General features: G+C 44.1%; 1 protein-coding gene across 2 annotated transcripts in view; it reads right to left on the bottom strand.

Moving 5' to 3' along the window:
• LOC136718512 (membrane-associated phosphatidylinositol transfer protein 3) overlaps nt 1-14,703 on the bottom strand; it is a 78,639-nt gene that overhangs the window by 45,150 nt on the left and 18,786 nt on the right. For both annotated transcript variants that reach the window (XM_066696267.1, XM_066696268.1), the window contains exon 2: nt 10,364-10,456. In XM_066696267.1, the coding sequence (XP_066552364.1) occupies nt 10,364-10,456 (93 nt within the window). The remainder of the gene's footprint in view (nt 1-10,363; nt 10,457-14,703) is intronic.

Genomic DNA, 14,703 nt, shown 5'->3' with positions numbered 1-14,703 from the left:
CGATATACAAGAACATCTCGGGTATTCTGAAGTTGTTTCACAGACAGTGAGGGCAACTGAACAAACATTTTAACCCGAGAATTAGACCAGAAAGATGCCCATTGTTTTTAACCAAGGGGTAATACTTGCTGAAAACACCCTGCGTTTCTGGTTTCCTTTGGAGCATCGCTTTAGGGCTTGTAGCGGCACAGCCTACTGGCTTCCACTTAACCAGGTGGTGAGTTTTCCAACTGCTCCACCTGTGCTGTACATAATAAAAAGTCTTCGATGTGAAAGTCTGGAGATTTCCTCTAGTAATTGCTACGGATGCCACGGTAAGGCAATGAGCTCATTACAGCCCCAACAAAATACTCTGTTGCTCTTCAAAGGAATGGAAGAGAATTCATGCGGAGAAGATGAGGAGGGAGCAAAAGACCAGAGTAGAGGGTCAGGGAAGAATGCTATGCCTATTAAAAGCATTAGCGAGGCAGCAAACACAGAGCTCATTTGCAAAATAATCAGCCAGACCTGCCACTCCTTGCACAAGCACAAGGAGTCATGTCCTCTCTGTTGCACAGTTTTAATACCCGATTAGTTTCTCATTTAACCTCGTTACACAAATGTAAGACAGATAGTGACCAGACGCAGAAAGAGCATTCAGACTGACTCAAACTGAATGCCTCTGAATATACGATACCTCTGCCTGGCCAGGGGAAGTGGGAATTTGCAGCACATTGGCCTACAAGATCCGTTTAGTGGTTGTGAAAGTGAGATTTGTATTGTTGTCTTCCACTACAAAGTCGGAGCTGCTGCCACTGTTGTATTTTGTCACCATCCACTGAATTACTGACGCCGATTAAAGAAGCAGAATCGTTAGCAGCCAACTGAATGGCCTTGGGTTTGATGTCAGGAATGCAAGGTGACAAAGGCGAGGCATGAAAAGCAGAAGAAACAGAAGCATCGCCCCACAATGCACGCTTTGTTTTAAAAAAGCTGAATGATCCAGCGGTGTAGTAAATTACAAGCACATTAGAGAGGAGTTTATCAATGCCACGCTCCTGATTTCAATTTGAGTTGCGGCCGCCGCCCATAAACACACAATCTAGAGCTCCAGTTATGCTACTGCTTTCATTCTTCAAATAAAACCTCCTATAAATATGTTAATACTACATTGTTGCTTCAGCCTATTAAAATCCTTCCATAAATCTCCTTTGAAATCCTAACCAGATTTGCGCTATAAACCTTATTACCGCTCTTACTTTCCAGAGACATTCGCCGGCCCGTGAGGATGACGGATGCACGGATCGGCTGCAGGTTTGTTTTTTTATGAATAATTAATATTTGTATTGAAGAAAGCGAGCGCGTTGAATACCGCTGATTGTTTTCAGTCCCTCGTGAGAGACGGCAATCTTATTACATTCACTTTGATCCATCGCACCCCTGCTAACGACGTTGTGCGTCCAGGACCCCACCACAGGCAAATCAGCACCATTTTAATAAGAACATAATTTAATTGCATTTAAATTGTGGGGCTGTTATTGACATTATAAACATGGGGGGTGCTATCAAATACTTCATAATAACATTTGCAGGCGTTCTAATGTATGGTTTGGTTTTGTGATAGTTGTATTTGTAATATTAACAGAAGGTCTTATGACTATCATCTTTCTTCAGGGTACTTTTATTGTCTGAGGAAATTCTCTTGCCAAAATCTCTCTATTCTTCCAGCTTCCAGATATGCGGTACAGTGTACAGTTTCTGAAATGAACACAATCTAAGAAGTGAGATATAGCCACGAGGGGGCAAATGAAGCAAACACAAAAACAGAATAATAACATGCTTATACTGTGCTGCGGTGCATCTGCTGGTGTAACAGAACTGATAAGAAGAATAAAAAAGCACCACAGGTTACAGCTCTCCTGATGTGTTACACATACAGGCGCCATTAGGCGACATCTATAGAGATGAAACAGCATCCTTCAGTGTCTGCATTCATTAAGGATTGAATACGGTGGCAAATCACCAATGTGTTAACAGTAAATCTGAAATAAACATATAGCCATCTCTACAATACACAAAACACGATTATTTCCCAGATTAATGCTCGATAGAAAAGGACAGCAGGAGCTAATAATGCGGGGAGCTGGAGGAGTTAAGTGCCAAGCACAACCTTAATTATCCACAGCTACAGCACAGCTTGTGTCATCCACATAGAAGGAGAGGTGAGCTTCACAATCCGACAGTACTAAATGAACTGCATGATATAGTCCTCAATATGCCAAAACTGAATCAGAAAAAACTGCAAAATGAAACAAATATTTATGAACTGTGCTGTTTTCGAAAGAGATATGAGGGTCTGCACCTGCAAATCAATATGACTGAGCGATCCATCCCTCATCTGTTGCGACACAAGATGGCCGAGTCTCCGACATATACTGCGGGTATATTTCATGCACGCAGACACCATATACAATAATGATGTAGTCTCAGGCGTGTAATCATTACTTCATATATACATCCCAGGAGTGTATCAGGATCCTTGCTTATTGGAAAGCTATCAATCACCTCTGGAACATGACGCGCTGTCAGATTAAAAACATTAAGGGCCCCACGCTCCTGCTCTTCAGCACCGCGGTGATGACGGGTGACTTGGCACAGGTCAGAGTGGAGGTGAGGCCGGGGCGGGGAGGTGCGGCAGACAGGACTCATCTATCCTCGTTACTGCGCAGCTCCGAGCCAGAGAAAATTACCTTCCCCGCACACCCTGCCACATAATGTCATGCTGCGATCTTCAGACACTGATGATTTCTCAGTCTGACACCTTTTTTTTTTTTGTAATCAAAAACCTGCGGGCGCCTCCTTAGACCAAACGAACACCATCTCCTGATCCACCACCACAAAGCATCCAGGCCAACGCCAAGCCAAGTCAGATTTTCTGCATGTTTTTACTGAGCTGCCATGAACACACCAGGGTCTACCACAGTTACCACGCATTCCCAATATTTACCATGGCCTATCCTGGAATTCCCATGATCCAGTCAGGTCAAGAGCAATGACATTTAAAGCCCTAGGAAACCACAGTAAAACCACGTTAGAAGTTTAAAAATGCTATGGTCAATTTTCCACACATAACCGCAGTTTCCAGCTGTGTCCCCGCTCGTAAGATGACGTTTATAAGAGGAATTGGAGTGCCTACTGTACACGATTAAAAAGTGCTTCATTAGTCATGCGCTTACTGCTGCGCAAACAGGGACAGTTAAGTAGAGACAGCAGATGCAGGGCGATGGCACTAATATATGTAATAAATCTGAAAGGTGCAAACAAGCCGCGCGCATCCTTTGTCTTTGAAACAGCGGGAGCTTCTAAATGAACTGAGGGGAAGAGGCCTCCGCAGAAAGGCACTACAGCGAATCTGCAAATAAATCAGGAATTATGCAGCCATTGTACCAATCAGATTACCGGGGCTGAAGTGAAACGTCAGGCAAAGGACAAACGGGTGTCTGGTCCATCAGAGATCAGTGGAAAGGGACAAGGGCTTGACGATGGGATTAATTCCCTCTAGTAGTAGTGTGTAATTTTTATTTCCCTTTTCACAGTTAAAGGCTTTCAAAGCTAAATTCATTAAAAATGTTGTACTGTACATCAACTGAGCACATCTTTATTTTTTCACCTCCCTGTCTTTTGTGATTAAGTTGCGAGAGCTGATGAAGTGAGTCCTTGAGTTACATATAAATATATTTAAAAAATGATCCCTCAGTACAAGCCCAGGAGTATTGTATTTCAACAGCTTTCTCACAGGGTGAGGAAGACAGAGAGGAACAAATTAAGAGCCAGCACCAGCTGAATGGACCCCCAAAGAGCTGAATTAGGGCTTTTATGGTTCTCCTCTTTAAGATATCTGCAAAAATAACCCTGACAGAGCCATAAATCTCCACTGCTTTATTGTGTGTGCTTTATAGCGTGGGAGCCAACATCCACCAGTGGAAAATAAATAAACGCAAGAAGGTTCCCTGGGACGGGGATCAAGCAAAGTCTGCAGATTCCTCCCCAGCTGATTCACACGGCACAGGCACTGGAGCTTGAAGCAGCAACTTTCCTGACAGCTCCATAAGTCTCATGTTTTATTGTGCAAATTACCTTATTCCAGCAGACGCTCGATGTTAAAGGCTGTCCTCCGCCCTATCGATGTGCACTGGAGAAACAGACGGCCTGTATGGAGTCGCTCGGGTCGCCAGCTTTCCGATTTCATCGCCCACGTGTTGTAATTGAAAAGGAAATTAATTACGCACTCTTTGAGTCACTTTTTCCTCTTTTTTTTTTGTTTTTAAATGAACTCAAAATTCCATAAAAAGCATTAGATCACACTGCTGTCAAACCCTCGAAAGTTGGGACCTTCAATGGCATTAACATTCCCACTAACAACTCCGCTGGGCATTGTCCTCGAGCTTGCCAAGTCTGTTCATTTAGGTCTTTGATTCTACAGCCCCATATCATTTTAATAGGCAACCATCTCAACACAGATAAAAAGTGACAAGTATTACAGCTCTGGTCTCTTGGTTTCCAATCAGATCCTTCTCGTGTGTAAACGTTTTAGTTTTTTTTCCTTCCAAAAGTTTTGTGATAATGAATAAATTAAGCTTGGCTTCGGGTCGCTGTTTTTTTTTTTTTTCATTTTTCTTGGACTTTTTCATGAATACAGATCATTGCTCCTTGACTCCTGTCCTCGAGAACAGAGGGGCTGCTGGTTTTAATTTCGTCTGGAGCTGCACACAGTTCTGGAAGAGGCCGTGATTTGCAGCCGCCAGCAGAAGCACATTTCCCTGCTCAGGTCACCAAGTGTGCGTTCCAACCGAGCTCTTGAACTTCAATTTACCGCAGAGATCTCGTTAAGCAATAAGACCCTTCCTTATCATTTGATCTTGAGACCCACCATTAATTCCCAGACACGCACCTGTACTACCTCTCGATTAGTTCACGGTACAGAAGTCAACCAATGCTCTGGGGATAAATATGAAGAGCTATTTCTATGGGGAGTTTTTATTTAGTTTTTAATACTGTGTGGGGTCCCCTTTCTGCTTAGTAAGGGGATGTCTGATACAATATAATTCCCAGTTTCAAAAGCAAAAGTCTTTCTATTAAAATGGTTCAATTAGTCAAAATGAATTCTGAGCTGTTGCAATGAAAATCACAAGACCCAGGGGGTTATGGGAGGAGGCTCCATCAAACCAATAAAAAGGTGGAGCTATAAACAGCCTGCAGGACCGATATCGATTTTCTGTTAATTATTAAAACGTATCCCAGAAATCATAAATCATTCAAGGATCAACACTTACTTAGGGTCAGATAGAGTCAATTAAACTCAATACAGGATTGCAGATGTTTACAGAGTGGATTAATGAAAAGTCTCAATAATAATAATAATTCATAAGCTGTGGAAGTGCAGTATGAGGGCCGACACCACACAGGGCAGGGAGGGGATGAGACAGGAGGCAGCGGTGTGAATTATGCATGTGTGGCGGACAATTGACCTGGACAGATGTCACATTGAGACGTTGACTGAAGCCACCAATGAGACCCGGGTCCCTTTGAGGGTGATTCATTTCCTGCACTGCTCTGCTTCTGTTTTCCTTCATGCTGCCCTTCAAAGGTTTCTCCGCATCAAGGCCACAGAGAGCCATTCATTCATTCTTTTTTTTCTTCGAACTAAGTAGTGTTGTCTGTGCATGTTATTTATGTATTTATTGCGTGTAAAAGTCTTGGGAGCTCACTATGTTTACACAGCTGAGCAGGAGAAAAGTGACGTGATCCCCCCCAGCCACAACACCGGGAAACAGGAAGAAAGGACCAAGAGATCACATTAAGAGTAACTTGGGACAGTACATGAAGTCATAGTGAAAGGGGAATTGGAATAAATGGGAGAGAAAAACAGTGTTAATCTCTATTCTCTTTAATCTCTAAAGTGCTTAATCTCTATGCGAGATTACGATTTACAAAGTTGAATTCAGTCTCTATGGTCAAATCTGCAATATAGTCCATACTCTGTTTTATAGGGAAGCAATATAATTCCCATCCTTCCGACGCACAGGAAGTGGCAAAGCATGCCAAGTCGGAAGAAAACAAATATATATTGTATAGCAATACCAGACTCCCCTCTTCCCCTCTCCTCTTCTACCTCCTTCCATCCCTCCTTCCCCCTCTCCCTTCATCACGGTACAGAAAGCCATCCCCAGAATACTTTACTGAGGAATAGCATGCAGTCCTGAGAGTCTGACCCTAAGCCGATCCACAGCACACAGCTCAGAAAACTCACAAACCATGCGAGTCTCCAGGCCCGGCTGACTGCGCCGACTAAAAAGGTCACACTGTCTTGTTTACGTCTCCCCTCGCCACAGCTGGAACCTAAAGTGGAAAACAGCTACTGACATCAGCAGTGTGCGTGTGATCGTGTGTGCGTGCACGCGTGTGATGTCTGGTCCATACTGACAGAGCCAATGGAGAAAAGTAACTTTATCCCCATCCACACCACAGCCATGCTACTGGTCTGCCATTACAATATCAAGCTTGTTTTATCCTCCGTGTTTGTGCGTGACGTTGGCTCTGTTGATTTTGCAAGAGAAGCAGGATGTTTTCCAGTCAGTGACAAATGTGTAAAAGTCAAGACATCCCTAGCTCTGACCATATACGTGTGTGTGTGTGTGTGTGTGTGTGTGTGTGTGTGTGTGTGTGTGTGTATTCAGTCCAGCACATTGCAGAATGACCGTTCCCCAGGACTCTCTCCGCAGCCCAGCCATCGACGGTATTCAGCCAAAGTCCAACCCATTAATCACATTTTCTGTAAACGCCAAGTGCTGACGTCAATCGCGAGGGCTTTTCATTTGTTTCTACAACCTCTCTGCAACTGGGATCTCAATCAAAACTCCTGGCATTCATTACAAAAAACTAAAAACTAAAAAAAGTTGAATTCTAAGCTAAGGAGGGGGAGGAGGGGACAGCAAATCTCTTCAGTTTCTCTGGAAACTTCGCCTGCTAGAACTGATCACCAATATGAATCCAGTGAGGGTTATATGTGTGTGTATGTATGTGTTTGTGTGTGTGTGTGTGTAGGTATCGTTATGCATTTGTGTTTGTCTAGTGTATTTGCAGGTGTTGATCTATATTTGTGTGTTTGCTACAGTTGTTGTGTTCCCCGTTTATAAACTGGGACCCTGCATCTTTCAAAACAACAAATGTCTTGTCGATGCAACAATAATCAAACACCTTTCATGTTCCGTTACACTGCTGCAGGCATCTGGATTCATGTTTTGTGGGCACAAGGCCTTTTTCATTTTCTTTCAATGCCTTGCAGATAGACTGAATGCATTAAAGGTATTTAACAAGAAAAAGAAAGAACATAATCCCCCTGAATGAAAGAAAATAACATTCTTTCAGGTTCCCTGCAGTCATTCAGCCCCTATATCAGAGAAGAGCCAGGAGAAGTACTGAAACCAATAGAGGGCGACACTACAAGGATTCCCACATTTGTCCCCTTCAGACATGTTTTAACCCATTTGAGGATTAATTGCGGAGGAAGCGGTGTGTAACTGTTGCTTTGGAGACTGCGTGGCTCACCATTTTCAACCCAGGCCTCTTTTAAGGACCACTGCACTATCTAATACAATGTGAAGCACATTCTGACTATCGCAATTTGCCATGCAAAACTATGCTTTCATACCCTCTCATTTGGCACATTTTATAATTCATTCTGCCCACAGATCTGTGCACTTACCCATCTAAGTATCCTGCAAGGAAACAGGTGGCTGCATAACATATTAAGTTAGAGACTTTAAAATCTCCCTTATTATTGTAAGTGCCTATGTTGATCCCTATTAGCCTAAAAAGCCAATAGACTGCAGCTCTGATCAGCAATTATCCAGCAAAAAGATGCACAGAGAAGCTTCCTAGTCAGAAGACGCCTTCTCTCATTGTCATTCAGCGTAGATTCGTAATGAAAAGGTACCGGCAGGAAGTCTTATCTTTTCTCCATGTTTAAGTGGCAGCTGATTGGCTTAAAAAGGGTTTGACAATTATCAGAACCCAACGTCCCCATGCGTCACCGGGCTCTGAGCTGCTACTGCATTTATACACACTGTATATACTGAGCAGCTTTGATACAGAGATCAGTGAAACAAATAGCAGCTGTGCGGCAGTCACCCATATATCTGTGATGTGCTAGCTTGGCCTTGGGCTTCACACTGGGGATGGGAGAAGGCTGACAGCGATACCACGGGGGCTGGATGTGTCGTGGGAACAATTAACAATTCAACAGTCTTCTAAGGGCGTTCGCATTAAAGCAGTAGTGCTCTGTGTGTGTATATGTACAGAGAGAGAGTGTTAAACATTGTTTTATCACTTACAAAGTACAATTGAAAAGGACAACCTCTGGCATGAAAACACTATAGACGTGCGGTATGGAAAACCCTTTCGATGCCAGCAGGTGACAAACCACAGTTCAGTTGAGTTATTCCTTGAGTTTGAAATGCCATTCTGAATACAAATTCAAAAACAACCCTTTGATTTGCATCTGTTGTGAATTCCTGCAGAAATTCAGTGAGTCAGAGCTAAAACCAAACAGTTCTCTCCAATCCCCAACATGTTTCAAGATGGAAAAATACTGAATAAGCCTGTGTCTGTATGTGCATGTGGGAGTGTATCTGTGTGCCTGTGTGTATGTGCGTGTGGGAGTGTATCTGTGTGTGTATGTATGTGTCTGTGTGTGGGAGTGTATCTGTGTATCTATGTGTGTGTGTGTGTGGGTGTGTGAGTGTATGTGTGTGTGGGTGAGTGTTTGTCTGTGGGTGGGTGTGTCTATGTAATTACCCATTTATACAGCTGTTGTTTTTTTTACTGGAGCAATCTAGGTACAGTTCCTTGCTCAAGGGTACAACAGCAGTGTCCCCCACCTGGGACTAAACCCACATCCTGGCGGGGGGAACGCAACACTAACACACTTGGCTCAGTTGCAGCTGGCTCCTTCTGCACTGCAAACCACAAGGCCTACAGCAGGCATCACAGCCTAATACAGTCAAAATCAATTCCCTTTGAAGTTTTAAGAAGATTTTGCAGGCCTGAGCTGGACCAGTATTATCAGAACTGACACAGAACTGACACAGCCAGGCCCTGCGCTCTCCCGGGCCCTGACAGGAGGACCACTGTAATTGACCAGCAGGTGGGTTGTTATCTGGGTTAGATAAGGATATTAATGAATTAGCCTTTGGTTGGGCTGTAGTGAAGTGCAGGCCATCGTGCCAAGTTCCGTCTCAATGTCCTGAGTGCACGTTATCAGCTATCGTTTGGATAAAGCTGGGAAAGTTATATTAGCCTTCACACGTTGCTGTAAATAATCGGTGTTTGAACAGGACTCCACTAAAAGCCTGACAACCAGCAAGAAGGCGCAGCACCAGGCCTAGCTCCCTGACACGCCCCTGGTGAGGGTTGGCATAGCACAGTGTGTATCAGCCACCACGGAGTAAGAGTATATCAATAGATTATGGGGTTTGTTCAATTACTAAGGACCTGCAGTCCTTCCCCAGACAGTGGTGTGTTGATGAGGTACTCATCAGGGAGGGAACCTTCACTCTGGGATGTCTCCCTCCCTCTCTTCCATTCTCCCCACACAAGTGCCTCCCGTGGCAGGCAGACCCATTGAAGTGTCTGTGTGTGTGAAGTTGTTCACACTGGGCACTCTCCCCAAGCCAGTCCCTCTCCCTGTCATTCTCCAGGCGTATCTTTTCATTAGGGAGGCCAACAGCAGCACAGCTCCCACCTCGCCAGACAGTCCGTTCACACAGTTCAGTGGAAGCACTAATCAAGGAGCAAACATCAAGGTGCCTTTCAATTAATGCAAAGCGCCACGAATTCTGAAACATCAATCATCTTGTTTGAATGGTTTTGGATCTTTTTGAACGTGTAAATCACACATGCAGAATTGCCCATTTTAACCACTACAATAGCCACCGTTTTCATGTTGACAAGCGGTGGGGGAAGCACGCAAAGACATTCAATGGATCTTCAGCACACTACAGCTGTTAAGCGCTCACAAAGCAATGTCATTTGATATACTACACAGTTCGAGTAACGATGAAGTAGTGCCGCTCAAATAAATCAGAGCAAATTCAAAGGCCTTTTCAGCATCATTTACAGCACTGCCAGAGATCAGAAAAGGAAATCAGAGGCACAGACGATGCCCGGTTTATTTCTGTATGAATACCTGCTCCTCACAGGGAAAACTAACACAAAAAAGAAATACTAAAATGACCCCAATTACAAGGAACACGATGAAAACTATAAACAAGCAGAGAAAGACCAGGAAAGAAGGCAGTAAAATGAAAGATGGGTAGCGACTAACCTCGGGCGTCAAAGAACTCCTCGTCAGAGCTTTCCACCGACTCCTGAGCAATGTTCTGCATTCTCCAGTGGGTGGCGCTGTGCTTGCGGGCAGCTGGCGGAAACAAAGAGAGCAGACTCAGTGTCCAAACAGGCAGAGAGAGGGCAGAGGGGTGGGGGGGAGCAACTAAGATGCCAAGGAAACATAAAACAGAACAGCTATTACACCATCAAGACCTGTTCAATCACAGATGAGTTTTTAATCTCCTTGACTCCCCAGCCCCACCCCTGATCATGTTGCCCCAGATCTCAATTCCCCGTTTAATGCCCCATCAATGGCATTCTTCGGTTTCCCAAAGCGTGGAATTAAGACTGAAACAAACAAACTGACTAAATTAATAAATAAATAAAAATTAATGAACTGGTAAATTATTGAACTCCGCGAAACGACAACAGAATTTAATTTAAAGCTTTAATTAACTTCCCCTTTCACCTGACACCACAGACTTGTTTCTGCAGCCACCGAGTGCTGTAAAACACACGACCTTCTCGCCTCCTGCCAAACGAAGGGGCCCTCGCGCCACTGTGAGAGCGCACTGCGGGGAGCACGGAGCAGGCAGGAGTGCGGGGGAAGGAAGCAGCGAGTGGGTCAGCGAGTCAGGTCAATGAATTAGCCTTTCACCCCTGGGGCCCACACACCCATAGTGGGGAGGGTTCGATCACAAGCCCTGCACCTTTAGACACAACTAAGAAGCTCACAGGTCAATCAGGCCTGATATCAGAGAATCATGCAAAGTTCAATGAGCATATGTCATTAATCTAACCTTTATTCACCCCCAGAAGCGAGGCTGAAACTCTAGGAAGGTCAAAGGGCAAAGGTCAGATACCATACAGTCTAGCAGAGGTCTAATCACGGAGCTGAATTCATTGTCAACAAAATCAAACCATCTGGCTGCTGGTTGCTCCAAACAAACGATGCAGGGGAAACAACTGTAGAAATCCTGCGAATGCTGGCCTGAACGCGGTTGTCCGAAAGATCACAATATCTGCTGGCTATCATGGTGTCCTTAACAAGAAAATAAGCTAGTCCGAGATGTTATAGACACTTTGACACTTAGTGACTCAGCCTTGAACTCCCTGAGGGCTCTAAATCCCCAGACTCTCCCATCAGGACCCAGCAGAGTGAAGCGGCCCTCAACAGCAAAGCATGTTGCCCTGCTGTTGTCTCCGTCTCTGGCTATAAAATCTGTGTGGGCACCTCCCTATGTAAAGCGGAGTTACTGATGTTGAAATGCAGCTCTGAACTAAGGGCCAGAATCGTCTATGGGACTGTCGCATACATATTCTACATAGCTTATATACAATAAGCTGCTGGGCAACACTGTTGTGTGAAAACAGAACAAAACATTTATTTGCAGATCGACGGGCATGATATCCGAGATCCGTTCACTTCTTAATTGGCTCTGAATGTGACCCCTCTTCTATTCATAATTGAACTGCAGCGCACAAAGAAAGAAAAACTATCCATCCTGACCTTCAACTTCATGTCTGTGTCGGTATGTTTTTATGACTGAGTCCAAATCAGCGCTCCACAATTAGGGTTTGGCGTGCTGCGCTACCCTACGCATTTGGAGATGCCAAAACTCAAGCCATTTCAGTCAGGGTTAGCCAATCTAGGTCCTCGGGGGCTGCTGGGTCGTTTTGGGATTTTCCTCCAAAAAAGAACCTTTAATTACCCAATTAAATTAATTACATACTAAATTCCACCCTTTGCCCCGATCGTCAGCAGTTAATGACTGGTGGAGACCGACAAGAGTTAAATCACCGAGAATTGAGATCTGGCTATCTGTGAGAGGAAATCTACTGAACAAAGTCCCCAAAACCTTGACAACTGAAATGTCAGACATCACCAGGGACCCAATAAATTAATGTCCCATCATCCTCTGGGGCAAAGCAAGTCAGTGCCTGGCCTCTATAGTCATGTACGAGGCAATTCTAAGGCAAAGCTCAATGTTAGAAATAAAAGATAATGAACTAATAGGACGCTGCAGCAAAGTTCTTCATTGAAACTTATTAATAGAAGCGTGGCCCCTCCCCCACCCTTTTAAATATCATTTGAGTCATAATTGATTTTTTCCCTTTTTTTCTTTTGACAGGCGAAATAATGGAACGAGCGCAGTTACAGACTGTCAATGTGTGCAAATTCAATCTTCATCATCCATTCACATAATGAACTCCTTTCACAAGTCTTTCACACACACGCGCTCTCTCTCTCTCTCTCTCTCTCTCTCTCTCTCTCTCTCTTTCTTTTCCCCATTCAGTCTATTCTCCAGTTAATATTTTTGTAAATTAAAATAGTCTTTTAAAATCCTTCCACCGCCACCGCCACCACGACTGAGATTTATATTTAAAGACTGGCTAGGTCTTTCATACCGCGATCCGAGGGTTGCCGTGTGTCTTGTTTTTAAAAGCAGAGACTTCAGGTCAAACCGCTTGTATCACGAGCTGCCACAATAAGCTACTGTGAAGACACCGATGCATTTATCCCCCATGTTCCTGTAGGAGCAACAGCAAAATAGTATAATTACAAATCTTGTGCCATCAGTGGTTGCCTTTGATTCGCTGTAATGAAGCTGCATTCGGTGACCTCAGCTGGAGCCCTCCAAAGAAAACAGCAACAAAAAAAAACAACACACGCAGCCCCGTGCACATGTCAAGGCAGCATCGCCGAGAGATAGAAGGACAATCAATGGCTAAAAATAAAAATGAAAGGAAAATAATTAATATGATGTCAAGCTGCTGCAGGGAGGGCCAGGCCGCCCAACAGCGGCAGCAGCAACAAAACCAAAAGGCTGGTGAGCGAGAGGACAGACTGAGCACTGCTTCACAAAGCCTTGGGATCGGTGCGCTTTCCCAGGTGTGAGAGGAAGGGAAATTTATCAAATTCGGTCTTCAGAAATCTGAGAAATTGATTTGAAATCCACAAGAAGGACCATCCAGATAATCTTAAGAATTGGGTACAGTGCATTTCAATTCTGAAACAATTCTCTCTCTTGCTTGCTCTCTCTCTCTCTCTCTCTGATGGCTTCAGATGTTGTTTTGTCTCCCATACTCACTTTCTCTCTTTCTTCACTTCCCCATTTTTATTGTACCAGTTTTAAAGGAGTGTCAGTGTTTCTCCCTGGGCAGGGGGAGGGCAGCAGTCTGTACTGGCTGTTGGAAGAGCCACTCCTGCTGACCCTTTCATGTCGGTCCTGCTTGGGGCCGGCGTGACCTGGCTGAGAGATCTGTTGGATTAGGAGTACAGTCCAGATAGCACCACAGACATGTTTGCCAGTTAGTAAATGTCCTAGTGGGGCAAGCCAAGCTGGCCATCTTGAGCAGAAGAAGCCTTCCCTGTCCAGGTCTCTCGTGAACTCCAGGGTTCGACCGAAGTACAGTTACTACAGCCTGACGGGATACTGGGATTCGTTTCTGTGGACGTGGGGAGTTGGGGAGGCCCTCTGTGCCACTGACCACACCAATCAACTGGTTTTATTCATTCAAATCTTTTATTGGTAGTGTGTTCTTAATTGAGGTTCTTTATTGACATTTTGTATGTGGTATGCTTATGGGCAAAGTATTTTTTGTGTGTCTTTAGTGTAGTTTGAAAGGAGGGGTGGTGTTTTTTGTTTTGTGTTTTTTTATGTGCTGAATATATTTATAATTATTTTTGTGTGCCTCTTTAAATTTGTAAGAAAGGTGTTAAAAATTCAATTCTCTCTCACACACATGTGCCACATAAGATATCTGACTTTGATGTCTGCTCTGCTCGGTTTCATCCTTTTTTTACTATTCTTTTTTCCTCCTTCTCCCCTGTGATACAAATCACAAATCTCCTCTATTATCCTGTTCTGTGACCATTTACAGCACAGCACTGCTAGTTTTGAAAAGGCCGGGGTCACGGCTTCCATCTCTTCCCTCTGCCGTGTCACTCACAGGCACCTCTCGCTCGGCGCATTACGAGCAAGCGGAGATGAGATTTTCATTTAAAACTCCACACTGGGGCAAAGCGGGTGGAAGAGTACAGTCTAAATGCATCCATTTACACAAATTCTCAGTCCCAGCATCATTACACCTGCTGTTCGTGATCTACAATGGAAAAAACACAAATCAAATCTCCCCTACGAAAAAAAAAACGACTGCAAAATCTTTTTTATAGTGCCACCTTGAAATCAGTGTCCTTTTCAAGAGCATCATGTAGTACTTCTGCAGCAATATTTAAACTGTATATAAATATATATTTTAGAAACGATGGGTAGTTTTTGATTTTGTTAGTATGCATTGCACACAGTGTTTCCAAGGCTATGCATGTATAAAAGC

The sequence above is a fragment of the Amia ocellicauda genome, chromosome 22, assembly GCF_036373705.1.
Source record: "Amia ocellicauda isolate fAmiCal2 chromosome 22, fAmiCal2.hap1, whole genome shotgun sequence".
Classification (NCBI taxonomy): Eukaryota; Metazoa; Chordata; class Actinopteri; order Amiiformes; family Amiidae; genus Amia; species Amia ocellicauda.
The sequence above is the reverse complement of the archived record's forward strand: the minus strand, read 5'-3'. Positions and strand labels throughout refer to the sequence as shown.